The sequence below is a fragment of the Thermobia domestica genome, chromosome 4 (assembly GCF_964235325.1).
Source record: "Thermobia domestica chromosome 4, izTheDome1.hap1.1, whole genome shotgun sequence".
In the NCBI taxonomy this organism is placed as follows: domain Eukaryota; kingdom Metazoa; phylum Arthropoda; class Insecta; order Zygentoma; family Lepismatidae; genus Thermobia; species Thermobia domestica.
In genome coordinates this window covers 82,930,800-82,946,147 of record NC_137457.1, presented here as the reverse complement: position 1 = coordinate 82,946,147, position 15,348 = coordinate 82,930,800, and the positions used below count along the sequence as shown (strand labels likewise).

Here is a 15,348-nt window from a genome sequence, read left to right as displayed (position 1 = left end):
TTGTTTGGTCAGAGCATTTGGTCACTTTTTTTGGTTAATTTAACCAAAATTTGGTCATTTTGACCAAACGTGTTTGGTCATGAACACTATATTTTTTGGTCAGAACATTTGGTTGATTAATTTGGTTATGCGAACCAAATTTTAACTGATTTGGTAATTATTTGGTTTTCCGGGCCAAAATGTCTATTTACAAGGTCACGTGTGTTTATTTGCATTCTGGATAAACATTTCGATTACGAAAGTGTGGATCGCAAAAATAAAAATAGCTACACGTAGAACAACAATCATATAAGGGACATCGTATAAGAACTGTGTGTAAATGAGTGTAGTGTGCACTATACAAGTTTCTCAACGAAGTCACAGTGATGTGAAGTGAGAAGTAATTGTTACTTTTCAACGACGTAATGGATCCATGATATAAATTTATTAACAAGCTGGAATTTACCGCAGCTAATCGACGTGTTTCAAGGTAAGTGTACTTTTTCGTATATATTACTTTTGCTGTTAGTTCACATGTACTTATTCTATTGGCTGTAAATTTAGCGTAACAAATACGCCTTGGGTAAACTTTACAATGCACGCCCCAACTGCGCATCGATATGTAGAACCGCTTTCAAAGGTGTAGTAGATTAGAGTAGGGTAGGGTACAGTAGAGTAAGGTAGTTGTAGGAACGGGTTCGCTTAAGGTTAGGGAATTTTTGATCAATTTTCATAGAATTAACAGAGAGTAATTTCTGGTTTCAAAGTGAGTTTACAACCCGGAGCGGGGATTATTAAGTAAAACCTAGCCCCTTACATATGGATAAAGGGGGCATTGACGACACTAGAGCAGGGTATAAAATTGCAGGGGCAAGAGTTGGGGTAATTTCTATTACCACTAGATACTTCCGGAAAGGGGTAAATAAAGTGACACTAACGCTAGTAGTTTGCAAAATAAATTGGTGCATTTATAGTTTACAGATGAACAAAAATCTAAAATTTACGGAAGAAATATGGGTTATTATTTAGTTTCTCCTCCAGATAACTTGGTATTGACTCTGACTTACATGGTAGGGGTTACCATTCGTTATTTGTAAATGTAAAGTAGTCATGAGTATAAGTACAGTGTGAACGTATAGCATAAAAACTACGCATAAAACACTAACCAACTTGTGCTATATGGACACTGAAAACCATTTATGCTATCGAACAGAATCAGAACAGAAGCGTAGCAGTGGGGGCCCGACAGTTAGAAACGATGTGCGTCCGTAGGGAGCAAACGCGTCAGCGACGGTGGGTATTCGCATAAACGAGGTAGTTAACAACAGCTTACTCTAAGTCACAGTACTGGGTCCTGAGCCGTCGATGGATTTGGGAGAGATACTAAATGTCAACCGAAATATAAAGCATAATTTTGAAAGAACATTTCATGGAACGCAAATATAGAATCCTTACCTTTGAAATCGATATTTATCGTGAAATACGCTGATAAAAGCGTGCATTTTTACTTTCGGTACACCACGCGAAATAATTGTTAAAAAAATATATAATTTTCACTAATTTACTTCTTACTGACCCCTAAAAGACTTACGCTGGGCGACATGAAAATATCTCACTTATTACAGGTAAATATCGATGGCTCCACCAGAAGTAATTGTGAAAAAATCACAGTTCTTTTACGATTTGCGTATAAATAAAACTTTCGGATTGTCATAAATATACAGTGCATAAACGTAACCTGTGCTAGGTGGACACTAAAAAGCGCGAATGCTATCTAACAGTCAGGACTAAGCAAAGATGGTGGACCGGAGCGGCAGCGCAGGGAGCAGGCACGTCAGTGATGGCGGGTATACGCGTAAGTAAAGAGGTGGGATATTGCAATGATACGAGTTTCAATAGCACTTGTCATGCTTTGACACTATTAACGCTCCACTTGTAAACGTAAAATTCAGCTTGTGTACACTATATCATATTTCTTCTGTAAATTTTACAAAATTGTGCTTCCGTAACATGAACCACTACCGCCTCCCTATATATTCGAGTGTATACTTCTTATTAGGTAACTTCTATTAGGTATTCGGAAAATATTACATTATTCAAAGCATTCAGAGAATAGTGTATTATCTCCAATAGATAATTCTGTGGTTTGGAGCAAAACGACCAATGTCAGAAATTGCAAAGAGGAGAGAGAGAGAAAGAGAAAAGACAGGCTATGATTTCTGCATAGAACCTTTCATTGTTTGTTAGAAGTACATTAGTCTTTGAAAACAATCGGTTAGCATTAGACTTATTGTTAGCCATAGGTACCCGTTATGTACCAAATTACAAAATGATTTGCATGAGTTAAAAATGCTCTTAAATTCTTGTTGTTGCTTCTATACCCTTGTAACTTTGACAGTATGAAGCTGAAGTATGAAGTTACCATGAACATTTTTCTCTTTAGCTTAGCCCAAATACACCCATTTCTGTAAAGGCAAAAAAAAAAAAACTCGGGTGAGCAACTTCCTATACTCTTTGTGTGGCACATGATCGCGTAACATACCAAATTTCGCTTGGTAGTGTAATAAAACTTAAATGCTTTCACCAGTGTACAATTCTTTTTTGATATTCAGTAAATATCTGGTTAATTATAAACTTTCAATCTATATTTCAGAACAGGAAATAGACGAAGCAGCATTTAATTCATTAACTGATGAACTAATTACTCAGTTAATTCCCAAAATAGGGACATGTGCAAAATTATGAGCAAAATTTAAGGAATTTGTAGAAACAAACACAGTTGAAATTTATGATGTGCTAGATGACGGTTCTCTCTCATTTGCTTCACCATCAGTGTCAACGCCAGATGACTCAGTGTCAGTTCGATCTGAAACTACAGAAAGCAGTTGTTCCATGCCAGCACCTACTAAAAGAGGAACTGATACGATGCTGAAACGAGAGACAAATTTCTCTACAAAGTCTCGGAGTTCGAAGCTCTTAAAGCTGACAGATTTTGTAAGTGTTCTGCCTTTAGTCACTTGAATATGAATTGATACAGTGATACTTATGCTGCAAATATGATTCATTACCAGTCGAAATGTAAAAGATGTTGGCGTTCACCTTTTAATCTGGTGACAGCCTGCGTTATATTTATTCCATCTTTGTTAGTGCAAGTAACTTTTCTCGGGATATCAATCACATGATGTGCTCGTTGTCCAAAATTTCGAGAACAGACGTTGTTCTCATCATCAGGGTCAGTATCATGAGAACAATGTTTGTTCTCGAGACTTTGCACAACAAATACATCACCTGGCTGATATCCCGAGAAAATTTATTTGCATCACGATACCAGGAAAGCAACAGGTACATTGAAAGAGCTTTTGGAACGTCCCACGGTTATGCTGTTTAGACTAAGGTAAACAGGTGATTAATGAAAGTGAACGATCGCATTTGTTTGTGCTCTCACTGGGAATTGAATCCAGGACCACATACATCAAGGATACACGCGTTAAACACTAGAGTAGCTGGGAGGGCGAAGAGATTGGTATTCAGTTATATTTTCGGTTAGTTCAATTTAAGCGAAATGATATCACGATATGCAGGATCTTTAAAATTGTAACTTTTTTTTAATGCGTTTATCTATAAAATTTATATTTCCTTGGAGTTAGTAAAAATAGATCATACTAAAATACCAACTTTCGTTTCTTGTCACGCCAGGTCGATACACTTTAGTATTTGTCAAACAATAAACCCAAAGATTCACGTATATAGTAATGGTGTCATTTCAAAAGTGTGTTCTATAAGAATAGTGCAATTTTAGAGCTGCACAGAGCTTATTATGTTTGAAGTGAAAACACCAATGCTGCTGTGAGCTCCTCGTAAGTTAATTTCCTTAGTTTATAGAACAAACAGACTTAAATGTAATAAGGGACATTGTATATTTTAAGCAAAATTGTGTTTCTTTGAATATCAATCACCAATAATTTGTGTAAGGAATACGTGAAAAGCAGAAATTCTCAGTTTGATTTCTAGGCGTAATTATTATTCATTCATTTATTTATTTATATAGTTATGTATTATTAAATATGGTTATCCTTCAACAGAAGTTAATCAGCTATTAATTTATACAGAAATGCAAAATTGAAATTCTATTTCAGTGAATTCGATTAAGTGATCTTGAATGACGTAATCGTACATATAATGCTGTTTGTTTTTTCCTCAGAATCTTGAGACTTTTCTAAAACAGAGCTTAACAGGCAGAAAAGTTTGCAATGAATATCTTCAAAACAACAAATTGTCTGCTATCACTAGGAAGCAGTTAGTTACAATGTTAATTGATCATTTTATGGAAACGAATGTAACTCTTTGCAATGAAATATTTCAACATTTGGCATTACAGATAAAGGAGCTGTTTCCAACGGAATGTCAGGTATGCATATACTAACGTTTCAGTTATTATATAGACACTTTATTCACATAACTTTCAATCAATGTTACTGCTGGACATTTGAATAGCATAACTTCGACCTTTTAATGTGGGAGAATGAGTTCGACGAGAATTTGGAGAACTATTGAAGCAAATAAGGTGGGGAAGCAAATATGCTGACTTTATAGTGTAAATTTTATGCTGAAAATCTTAACGTGTGCTTTGTAATGTTACCAGTCTATCTGACTATGAGACAAGAATAGTTTATCTATTCCCCCTCCCAAATATATATATATACATGCGAGAATACCCCATGCAGAATGGAGGGTTTGTTTGTAGAAAACGTATGCTATACTAAAAGTGGAACATCACATAGAGGAGTATAAATACGATAAATTATTCTGTAATTGTCTGAAATGTTTTTTATACATAATTTAATTTATTAAGGTTATAATTCTAAATCTTACAGTAACAATGTCTTTTTAGGAAGTGTATTATATTCCACCAAAGTCACAAGGTCCAAATCAGAAGATTTCAAAAGGAAAACTCGTTGACAAATATAGAAATACACGCAAGTCGTTAAGAAAGTTTGGCATTGTTGCAGAGTCAGGTCCTTCAACAGAAAAGCGTGACACTGGAACTTCTACGCTAGATGGTAATGTTTAAAATGTAATCTAGTAAATGATTTATTCATCTCTGATCATACGTTTAAAAATGAAAGTAAACCTTTGAGTTTTATGTCCCATAGTTATGCCAGGTAGACCAAAGGAGATGGTGATGATGATAAGAAATGAATAAAGTGGGAAGGAACGGGAGAACCCCGAAAAATCCACGCAGACGGTGTCACTTAGCGCGATTTGGGATCAAACAAGGTATCTCACACGTCAGAGGTGAACGCTCTACCACTGAACTACCGAGGCCCCGATCATACTTTAAAAAGTGCCAATGATTTACCTATTTTGTGCCAGGGTTTGCAAGAACCATGTTTTAAAAAATGGTTTAGTTTCGTTTAATTATTTTTTCTCTGCTAATTGAACGTATGGAACACACATTAATATAAGTCGATACTAACCTGAAAATATTCCTGTAAGATTAAAACGTGGTTCTTCAATGTTCACATGTATTTCTGGCAAAAATATCGAGTGCCTTTCATCAGGATGGCTCAAAACTTAAAGTGTATATGCGTTCAAGCTCAGTTCAAGCTGAGTATTTCAATAGTATAAGGTAATAATGGGACTGTGTAGATATTGTTACTGTTTACAACATAAAACTACAGTCGAGAAATTTTTCACCTACTCTTCAGTTAAGCAACCAACTAATCTATTAAGGATTAAATAGTGCACTATATTAATCAATACTAAGATTCTGTGTGTTTCTATTTACAAGACTGAACAAGTCCAAATTTTCTATGCTTAATCTTCAAATCCTTCATTACAAGAGTTACTCTTTTCATAAGAAATGATAAGTAGCATTTATTACTAAATATTTTGCGACTTTCTTCGTCGTAGATAATCATTATACTTATATAGTACCACTATTACGTTATACCATTGAAGTACTAAGCTAGAACATGTAATTTACATAAGTTCTACATATTTGAAGAATTAAACCATTCTGATGAAAGGCATTCGATATTTGTGCCGGAAATATAGATTAACATTTGAAGGCAATTTTCAAATTCAGCTTAACAGGAACAGTTCCAGAACAGTTTTTTTTTTTTTTTTTTTTTTGTAAATATATTTCTTTCTTTCTTTTCTTTATTATATATTACATATGGATATAAATACTTGTACAGAGGACTTATGAAAATATAGAATCATTTTAACTGATATTTGAAAAATATAGGAATTTATTACTAAGTTTTTAATGTAATACAGATCTGTTTGGTAAGTTTATTCTTCTCTTTCAGAATGTGGCATAGATATTGAAAACACCTTAGCGTGGTTAAAGCATAATGTCGAGCCCTGGCAGTAAGTACTTGATCTTTGGAAGAAAACGTTGAAAGTTCGATGCAAGCAAGAGGGCAAAACTGTTCATGAAATAATTTCAACTTGGCTACCATTGAAGCAGCCTTTGGGCTATACATTGGTAAGTTTCATTTAATTAACCTTCATTCTGTTTTACTACTAAGTACTGTGTTGTTACTGAATAGGCCATAATTTACAAGCATTAAATTATTCTTTGGGGCTGAGAACATTCATATAAAATCTTTTACTTACGTCCAGAAGTTGATTTTTTCATAACGTACATTTTAGAACAGAAGTTTCCTTTAAAATTGTGTCGCGTTTGTACAGAAAATAGTAAAAACCTTCAGGATAAAGTCATACTAAATATTGAAATGACATATACTAGTTTAGGTTTTTGTATGTCTGAGCTAATAGACCATAGTTGTCATAAAACCATAATAAAAATATATATAAATGATGGACAAATAAATTACTTCCTTGTCCTCTTATGTAATATCTGTTTATGAATGTTGAGATATGTTGAAGCAGGTCTGAACTGCCTGTGGGTTGGTGGTTATCGGTTCGATGCCCGGTAGGTGTATAATTGTATAAAAGTAATTCAGATTCAACTACAAATTATAGATTCCCTCCTGTGTAGCTCCGGTGATGAAAGAGGATAGAGACAATCAATGAATCTTAAAAGTTTTTGCAGTTTCCTTTTCAAAAAGTGAATATTTTGCATTGTATTCAGATTGCATGTTTAAAGAACTAAAACATGTCTCTTTAGCTGGAAATAATTTTTCTTGCTGGTTCCTTGTAACGTATTCATCCCCACGCATGGAACACAACGTGGGAAAGTATTAAGTTCAGTTTATTACCAACTCGATCTTGCTTTGAACAACTAGATGAAATGCTCAATTGCAAGTCTGAAAACAAATGCTCTAAACCTAAAATTATTGTTTCCATTTTTAAGACACATATGATTAAGTGACCATACATTACAAACACTTGCATTGAGTTTACCTTGCAATGGAAAGAAAGGTAGTCATATTCAGTAAGATAAAAATTGAGAACTTAGTTCTTGCAACACGATGTCACTTGTTTATGAAAGCGAGATCTCAGAAGGACAATACTTACATGACTGATAAACAATCTTTCTTGTGATTGCGTATCAACCAAGCATATACGTACAGCAATAGAAACTTTGACGGTGATTTTTTTTAATGCATAAAGTACTTTTCGATTCAATAAGCCTTTTTCTCAGTAGATGGCAAATAGTGGTTTTATTGTCTGATAAACGCTAACAATATTGTAGAATTTTCTTCACTTTGCCCTTTGAGAAATCAATATGAAACCCTAGTGCCTTATTTCAGCATGTAGAACCTTGGCTTTACGTTCGGAAGCTTCCGGGCTCAAATCCGGTCATCGTGAGTGAAATTTCCCTGGGTTTTTCCTCAGTCATTCCAGCAAATGCCGGGATGGTACCTGTAATATTAAGTCCAGATCAATACTTTCCCCATCCTTGCCTAATCTATCCGAGTAAATAGACCTTTGTTTATATTAAGCAATATAACCAAAAACCATCATAACACGACGAAAGCCCGTGATGCCACAACCTCAATATGGGTCTAACTGGCAGTTATCGTCAATGTAACATCTTCTTGCACTACGTATGTGGCTTTTGTGGTCTACTTATTTAAGCTAGCAGTAAGTCAATTTCCTCAAGATGTTGGACAACACCAGGGGAAAGCAGGTTGAATTTGAACCCAAGTCCCTAAAAGTACACGCTGTAACCAGTAGTTTGTATTGAAATTGTTACAGTTAAGAAATTTCATTTATGCACCTAAAGGAAGTTGTGATTCTTATAACAAATAGATAAAATACTGACTGAAAAGTAAAATAACAAATGGTAAGGAACACATGTTCGTGGAAGTCATCACTGAGTTTATGTAACAATTAATGATATAATGTTATCAATGTAAATGTTTTAATACAATGGAATTCCATTTCCAGATTGATCAAGATAACAAAGACTTATATCCTGATCATACATCCTTGTTCGTGAAATGGGATTCTGTCAGTAAAAAATTGGAAAAACTAAGGAAGAAACGGCTACATGACGCTTCAGCAGTCGAACTTTTAAGTCTGTTAGACACAGAAAGTGTTACAGAAGGTAATATTATTTTTATGTTTTTTATTCTTCCTTTATTTCTGTTTCATTAACTTGAAATTGTAATTACTTGTACGAATGAAGTAGATTTTTCTATCTGAATCCAGTTTTATTGCAACAAGTATGTTGTAATGATCATATTAATAGTTATACATTGGTTGTATACATAGGATTGTAGCGTAAACTAAAGTCACTTGTGCCTTTCAAAGTAGTATAAAACTGTTCCCGCCAATAATTCTCCCCCCCCCCCACACACACACACTCTTCAAAGACATACGTTGGAAAGAAAATTAAGGTTACGCCAAAAACCCTGTTTTCGGAGTGTGAAGCTGAGCTACGACGTTTCATTACGTATGAACAAATACGAACTCGATACATTTATTTAATAATAACCAAAATAGTGGCCTCAGTGGCTCAGTGATAGACCGTTCACCTCTGGTGCTTGAGGTCCCGGGTTCTAACCTTGCTCCCACCAAGTGAACTTTGTGGTGAACAAACACCGTGTGCGTGGGTTTCCTCGGGGTTCTCCAGTTACCTCCCACTTTCTTCATTACACAATTTAATTCATTTCTCATCAGTCTCCTTAAGCCTAGCCGGCATAACCGTGGGGCATAAAACTCAAAACTTTCATTTCATTTTAATAACCAAAATCACTTACTGAGGATAAATGTGATCTGTTCTATATTCTCTGTTGGTAAATGCTAGTGAGGAAGTTCTTATGTCTATTTGAGGACAAGTTGTCGAGTTTTCGTAATTTAGTAGCTTCTGTCTTGTTTGAACGTATCGTTTTTGCAGTCAGATATAAATAGCTTTTAAAAACCTTTGCAGCTTTTAAAGCATTTAATAGCTTTTAAAACATTTGCAGTATTAGTATTACTTACCAATTTTTTAGCTTCAAAATAACATATATTTATAGGCACAAAATGCATATGTCATTGTAAATGTGCAATAAATAATGCTTTCAGACTATTGAGGAAGAAGAAGTGTCTTTGTTCTTATATGTAAGAAAAATTATTTAAGTATGTAACATGATCAGTTAACCTCTCTCTGATTCCAACAGGTAATGGGTGATGTTCAACCTTTCATGGAAACGAGAGACCTGCAACATTCGTTGAGTGTTCGTTGTTGGCAATTACGGAATAAGGAGCTGCTTTACATACAGCTACGTTAAATAACTTTCGTCTGCAATATAGATTTTTGTGTTTCCTCCGAAAATGAACTCTAAGTGATTTGGCCCCTTGAAATTCGCGAAAACAACCTTCATTAATACATCTAAAGACTCCATTGAAGGATAGTAGTAGTCCCCCGCGTTGGCCCGAATGACTCATCCTCACTCTCTTTTACGACCGGGGTGAAAGGTCAATGACCTGGCCCGGGGTCAATGACCTAGGGGTACCTAGGACCACCCCCTCTAAATTTTGGCAGGGGTACCTTGGCCCACCCCCTAAATTTTGGCAGGGGTACATAGGACCACCCCCCTTAAATTTTGGAAATTGCCAAATCTAAAAATTGGGTGTGGTAGCCTAGGACCATAGTATGTACCTCTATCAGTATTGGGTGTCTATGTCGTTCCCTTTCATGGGTAAAAAATTGCCAAAAATTCAAATTTCGGGGGTTTTTGACCTAATTTATCCCCTTTGATGAGGTGTTATTATCCTATATAGTTATATGGGCGTATACAGGGGTCCATTACCTTTCATAAGACATGGGTATATTAATGCACCCCGGGAGGGGTACCTTGGCCCACCCCTTAAATTTTGGAAATTGCCCAATTTAAACATTTGGTATTATAGTACTGGACCCTAACATGTATTATGATAAATTTGGGTGGTCCACCTCGTTCCCTTCTAGGGGTACAAAATTGTCAAAATATAAACGTAAGCATTACGTTATACCACGTGTTTGGTTTTTGGTCGATTTTATCCCCTTTGATGAGGTGTTATTATCCTATATAGTTATATGGGCGTATACAGGGGTCCATTACCTTTCATAAGACATGGGTATATTAATGCACCCCGGGAGGGGTACCTTGGCCCACCCCTTAAATTTTGGAAATTGCCCAATTTAAACATTTGGTATTATAGTACCGGATCCTAACATGTATTATGATAAATTTGGATGGTCCACCTCGTTTCCTTCTAGGGGTACAAAATTGTCAAAATATAAACGTAAGCATTACGTTGTACCACGTGTTTGGTCTTTTGGCCCAATTTATCCTCTTGGATGAGGGGCTATTACCTTATATGGTTATATGGTTATGTATAGGGGTCTATTCCCTATCATAAGACATAGGTACATTTGTGCACTCCTTTAAAAATTTGGGAGGGGTACTTTGGCCCACCCCTTAAATTTTAGAAATTGCTCATTTTATATATTTGGTATTATAGTACTGGACCCTAACATGTATTATGATAAATTTGGGTGGTCCACCTCGTTCCCTTTTAGGGGTACAAATTGCCAAAATATAAACGTAAGCAATACGTTGTACCACGTGTTTGGTATTTTGGCCCAATTTATTTCCGTGGATGAAGTCCTATTACCTTATATGGTTATGTATAGGGGTCTATTCCCTATCATAAGACAAAGGCACATTTGTGCACCCCTTTAAAAATTTGGGAGGGGTACTTTGGCCCACCCCTTATCTTATGATAGGAAATGAACCTATATACATGACCATATAACCATATAAGGTAATAGAACCTCCTCAAGCATTTGGTATCATAGTACAGGTCTCCAATATGTACCACTATAAATTTGGATGGTCCACATCGTTCCCTTTTCATAGGTAAAGAACTACCAAAAATCAAATTTCGGAGGTTATTGACACCTATTTAGCACGTTATATGGTTTATTACCTTTATATGTTTATGTTCCCTTTTAAATTTGGGAATTATCAAATAACAAAATTCGGTAAACGTTTTCTAAGCCCCATTGTAGATGTTGATGTTCCTCTTATGGCCAAATATTTAAAATTTAAATGTTATTGACCGGCTTTATTATTGAATAAGTACAGGATTTATTACTTTTTCATAAGACACAGGTGTATTTGTGTACCAATCTTAAATTTTGGAAGGGGTACATTTCTTATTGTCATATCAATAATTGGTAATTGTTCTTTGGGTAAATCATTAGGATCACGTGATCGGTTATTGACCTATGATGGGATTAGGAGTCCAGGACATTGGTACATTGAAACTTTGTAGGATAATTTGATAATGCGTCATTGGTATTGATTATTCCCGCCAAATATAAACGTAAGCAAGACGTTGTACCACGTGATTGTTCTTGATGAGGTAGTGTACAGGGATTCATTTCCTTTGTTGTGGTACTTCTTAAGTTTGAGTACACACACACACTTCTAGAAAACAGTTGGTTCTACTCAGGTAAACAATTGACGGACATTATTGACCTTATTGAACATATTAACTCTAAGACTTAGGTATATCAAGAGAAGTATTCTTTAAATTTGAGAATGGTGATAAACAGAATTTTAACATAAGGTGTGAAATTTGAAACAATACATTGAACTTTAGTCACAGCTCATAGTCTAAGATCATTGGTGGTGATTGATTTGAAATCTGATAGCTAACCTTATTGAATCTTATGATTCATAGACGAAAGGCAATACATGCTACAACAGTTTAAAATTTAATCATAAGGTGATGTAATCTGACACTAGCAAAGTTATTGTTAATGCAATTTGATTGGATGATCACTATCTTTCCTGCAATCTGATTGGTTGATCACTATCTTTCGTGCAATCTGATAGGTTGATGATTTTCAAATCTTTGCTGTATTCAGTTTTAAGTTTTGTTTAACATTTAAAAATCTTGGTTTCGTTCAACATTTTGCACTCACTGATAAATATGATCAAAACCGTTTATTTGTTAATCGAATAGTTAAAAACCGGATAAAGAGCTAACCTTATTGAATATTATGATTCATAGACGAAAGGCGATACATGCTACAACAGTTTAAAATTTAATCATAAGGTGATGTAATCTGACACTAGCAAAGTTATTGTTAATGCAATTTGATTGGATGATCACTATCTTTCCTGCAATCTGATTGGTTGATCACTATCTTTCGTGCAATCTGATAGGTTGATGAGTTTTAAATCTTTTTCTGCATTCAGTTTTGTTTTAACATTTAAAAAATTTGAAACTTTGGTTTGACATTTTTTCGTTTCCAAATTTTTTGTTTAAACTTTTTTTTGTTTCGAAATTTTTGTGTTTCAAAATTTTGTTTGAAACTTTTCGTTTGAAATTTTTGTTTGAAAAATTTTTGTTCGAAAATTTTGTTTAAAATTTTTCGTTTCCAAATTTTTTGTTTGAAATTTTTTGTTTCAAAATTTTGTTTGAAATTTTTTCGCTTCAAAATTTTGTTTGAATTTTTTTCGTTTGAAATTTTTTGTTTCAAAATTTTGTTTCAAAGATTTTTGTTCTAAATTTTTGTTTTCAAAGTTTGAGTTGACATTTTTAAAAGTTTGTGCACTTATTAGTAAAGAACTGGAACTGTTTAGAGCAAAAACCTTTGACAACATTGTGGTGCAATAGTACACGTCAGAACCTGGGGTTGTACTTGAAATGAAAAAACACAATTCATTGAAATGGATCATTTTATTACACTCCACATACATCCATACCAGATAGTGGTTCTGGATATTGTCGATACAATGTATTTTGAACTTCTTGCACTAGTTTGTCTTTAGCATATAATTTTAATTCCAGTTGAAGTCTTTTAAGGTCTAATGCAATATCAATTGGTGGAAACTCAATGTCCATTTGATCACAAATAAACTGTTTATCAATACAGTTATGCACCCAAGAACGATGTTGACAACCATCACAATATCTAGATACATGTTGTACAATATGCATAACACATTTTTCAAAATAGTACTTTTTCAGGAATATACTAGTTTTGTTGCACACTTCCACTGCATGTTTCACACACTGAAATACGCTGATGAATTTGTTCCATTCCGTTTGTGTTAGATACACCATATTGCGAGGGACATGAAATGTACTCTTTTTACGTAACAGCACCATCTTCTCTTCGAGGACTGTACGCAGCACCACTTCATGATTTGAGCCTAATGATTTGACTATGGTCACATTTAGCTCATCATGAAAATAATCGTTCATTTGGTCGATTCGTGAACATAATATTTGCCATTCTTCACAGGTCAGTTGTACACCAAATTGTTCTGCTTTGCCCAATCGAATCACAGGTTCAAATGTCTTAGCACTGATACCAATCATCACATGTTTTGTTTGAAATATATTTATTGGATAATAGCTTGCGAAGATGAACTCTTTATCGTTAGAAGTACACATCTTTCCTCCTGAAAAGCACTTGCTCAAATGATTTCACGAGCTGACACTGTATTTGCTGGTTTATAGTTATTGCTGACGTCATTGGTAAGGAATGTGCTGACGTTTGAATTCATGATTTCATCACAGTTGCTGACGTCATGCCGACCAACCAAATTCATACAACTACGGCTGACGTTTGAATTCATGATTTCATCACAATGGCTGACGAATCTGGCTGTGTACTAAATTCAAGTTGATGACTTCGACCCAAGAATCCTTTGTAACATAAAGATACAGATCCAGTATTTAAGAAACGCAGCAGTTCTTCTTGTTTTGATGCTTCCATGGGTAAATATCTTGCTGGTAAAATTATATTCTTATCATTTTCAAGCTTCACTACGATTCTTAATCCAAACTTTGTAGGGATCATTTGGCTAGCTAAGATTCTATAAGGTACATTCTGTTGTAAATCGGTAATTTTGGTAAATGATTTCATCACATCACGCGTGTTTAGAAACTGCAGACAAGTAGCCATGATGACGTTATCATGAATACTAACTCGAACGATGATGCAAAACTGATGACGTTGCATTATCATGTTCTGACGTGCACCACAATGTTGCCAGAGGTTTTAGTTCTAAACAGTTCCAGTTCTTTACTAATGAGTGCACAAACTTTTAAAATGTCAAACAAAAATTTCAAAAAAAATTAAAAACAAAAATTTTCAAAAAAAAAATTTGAAACAAAATTTTCCAAACAAAACTGTTCAAACAAAAATTTTTTAAACAGAAAAAAAATTTGGAAACGAAAAATTTCAAACGAAAAAATTTTAAACAAAAAAAAATTTTGAAACAAAAATTTACAAACAAAAAAATTTCAAACAAAAATTTTTTCAAACAAAAATTTCAAACGAAAAGTTTCAAACAAAAAATTTCAAGCAAAAAATTTCAAACTAAAAAAATTTTACGTTTCACGGTTAACCGTCAAACTTTATCCGGTTTTTAACTATTCGATTAACAAATAAACGGTTTTGATCATATTTATCAGTGAGTGCAAAATGTTGAACGAAACCAAGATTTTTAAATGTTAAACAAAACTTAAAACTGAATACAGCAAAGATTTGAAAATCATCAACCTATCAGATTGCACGAAAGATAGTGATCAACCAATCAGATTGCAGGAAAGATAGTGATCATCCAATCAAATTGCATTAACAATAACTTTGCTAGTGTCAGATTACATCACCTTATGATTAAATTTTAAACTGTTGTAGCATGTATTGCCTTTCGTCTATGAATCATAAGATTCAATAAGGTTAGCTATCAGATTTCAAATCAATCACCACCAATGATCTTAGACTATGAGCTGTGACTAAAGTTCAATGTATTGTTTCAAATTTCACACCTTATGTTAAAATTCTGTTTATCACCATTCCCAAATTTAAAGAATACTTCTCTTGATATACCTAAGTCTTAGAGTTAATATGTTCAATAAGGTCAATAATGTCCGTCAATTGTTTACCTGAGTAGA

The 15,348-nt window shown here is 34.3% G+C and overlaps 1 protein-coding gene across 2 annotated transcripts; it reads left to right on the top strand.

Moving 5' to 3' along the window:
• Positions 1–309: 309 nt before the first annotated feature.
• On the top strand, positions 310–9,780 carry LOC145683326 (uncharacterized). Of its 2 annotated transcripts, XM_081754675.1 has the most exons (6): positions 310–469; positions 4,181–4,387; positions 4,871–5,039; positions 6,294–6,472; positions 8,344–8,503; positions 9,561–9,780. In XM_081754675.1, exons 2-4 carry the CDS (start codon positions 4,286–4,288, stop codon positions 6,356–6,358), a joined length of 336 nt encoding a protein of 111 aa, XP_081610801.1. In that variant the 5' UTR covers positions 310–469; positions 4,181–4,285; the 3' UTR covers positions 6,359–6,472; positions 8,344–8,503; positions 9,561–9,780. The 2 variants fall into 2 exon arrangements, with proteins under 2 accessions (XP_081610801.1, XP_081610802.1); XM_081754676.1 differs by lacking the exons at positions 310–469; positions 4,871–5,039; positions 6,294–6,472 and having other exon boundaries at positions 3,723–4,387.
• The last annotated feature ends 5,568 nt before the right edge of the window (positions 9,781–15,348 follow it).

Coding starts and splice junctions, on each gene's coding strand:
- LOC145683326 (XM_081754675.1), top strand. CDS start 4,286: ATGTTAATTGATCATTTTATGGAAACGAATGTAACTCTTTGCAATGAA. Junction 4,388..4,870: donor TGTTTCCAACGGAATGTCAG/GTATGCATATAC, acceptor ATGTCTTTTTAG/GAAGTGTATTATATTCCACC. Junction 5,040..6,293: donor TGGAACTTCTACGCTAGATG/GTAATGTTTAAA, acceptor CTTCTCTTTCAG/AATGTGGCATAGATATTGAA.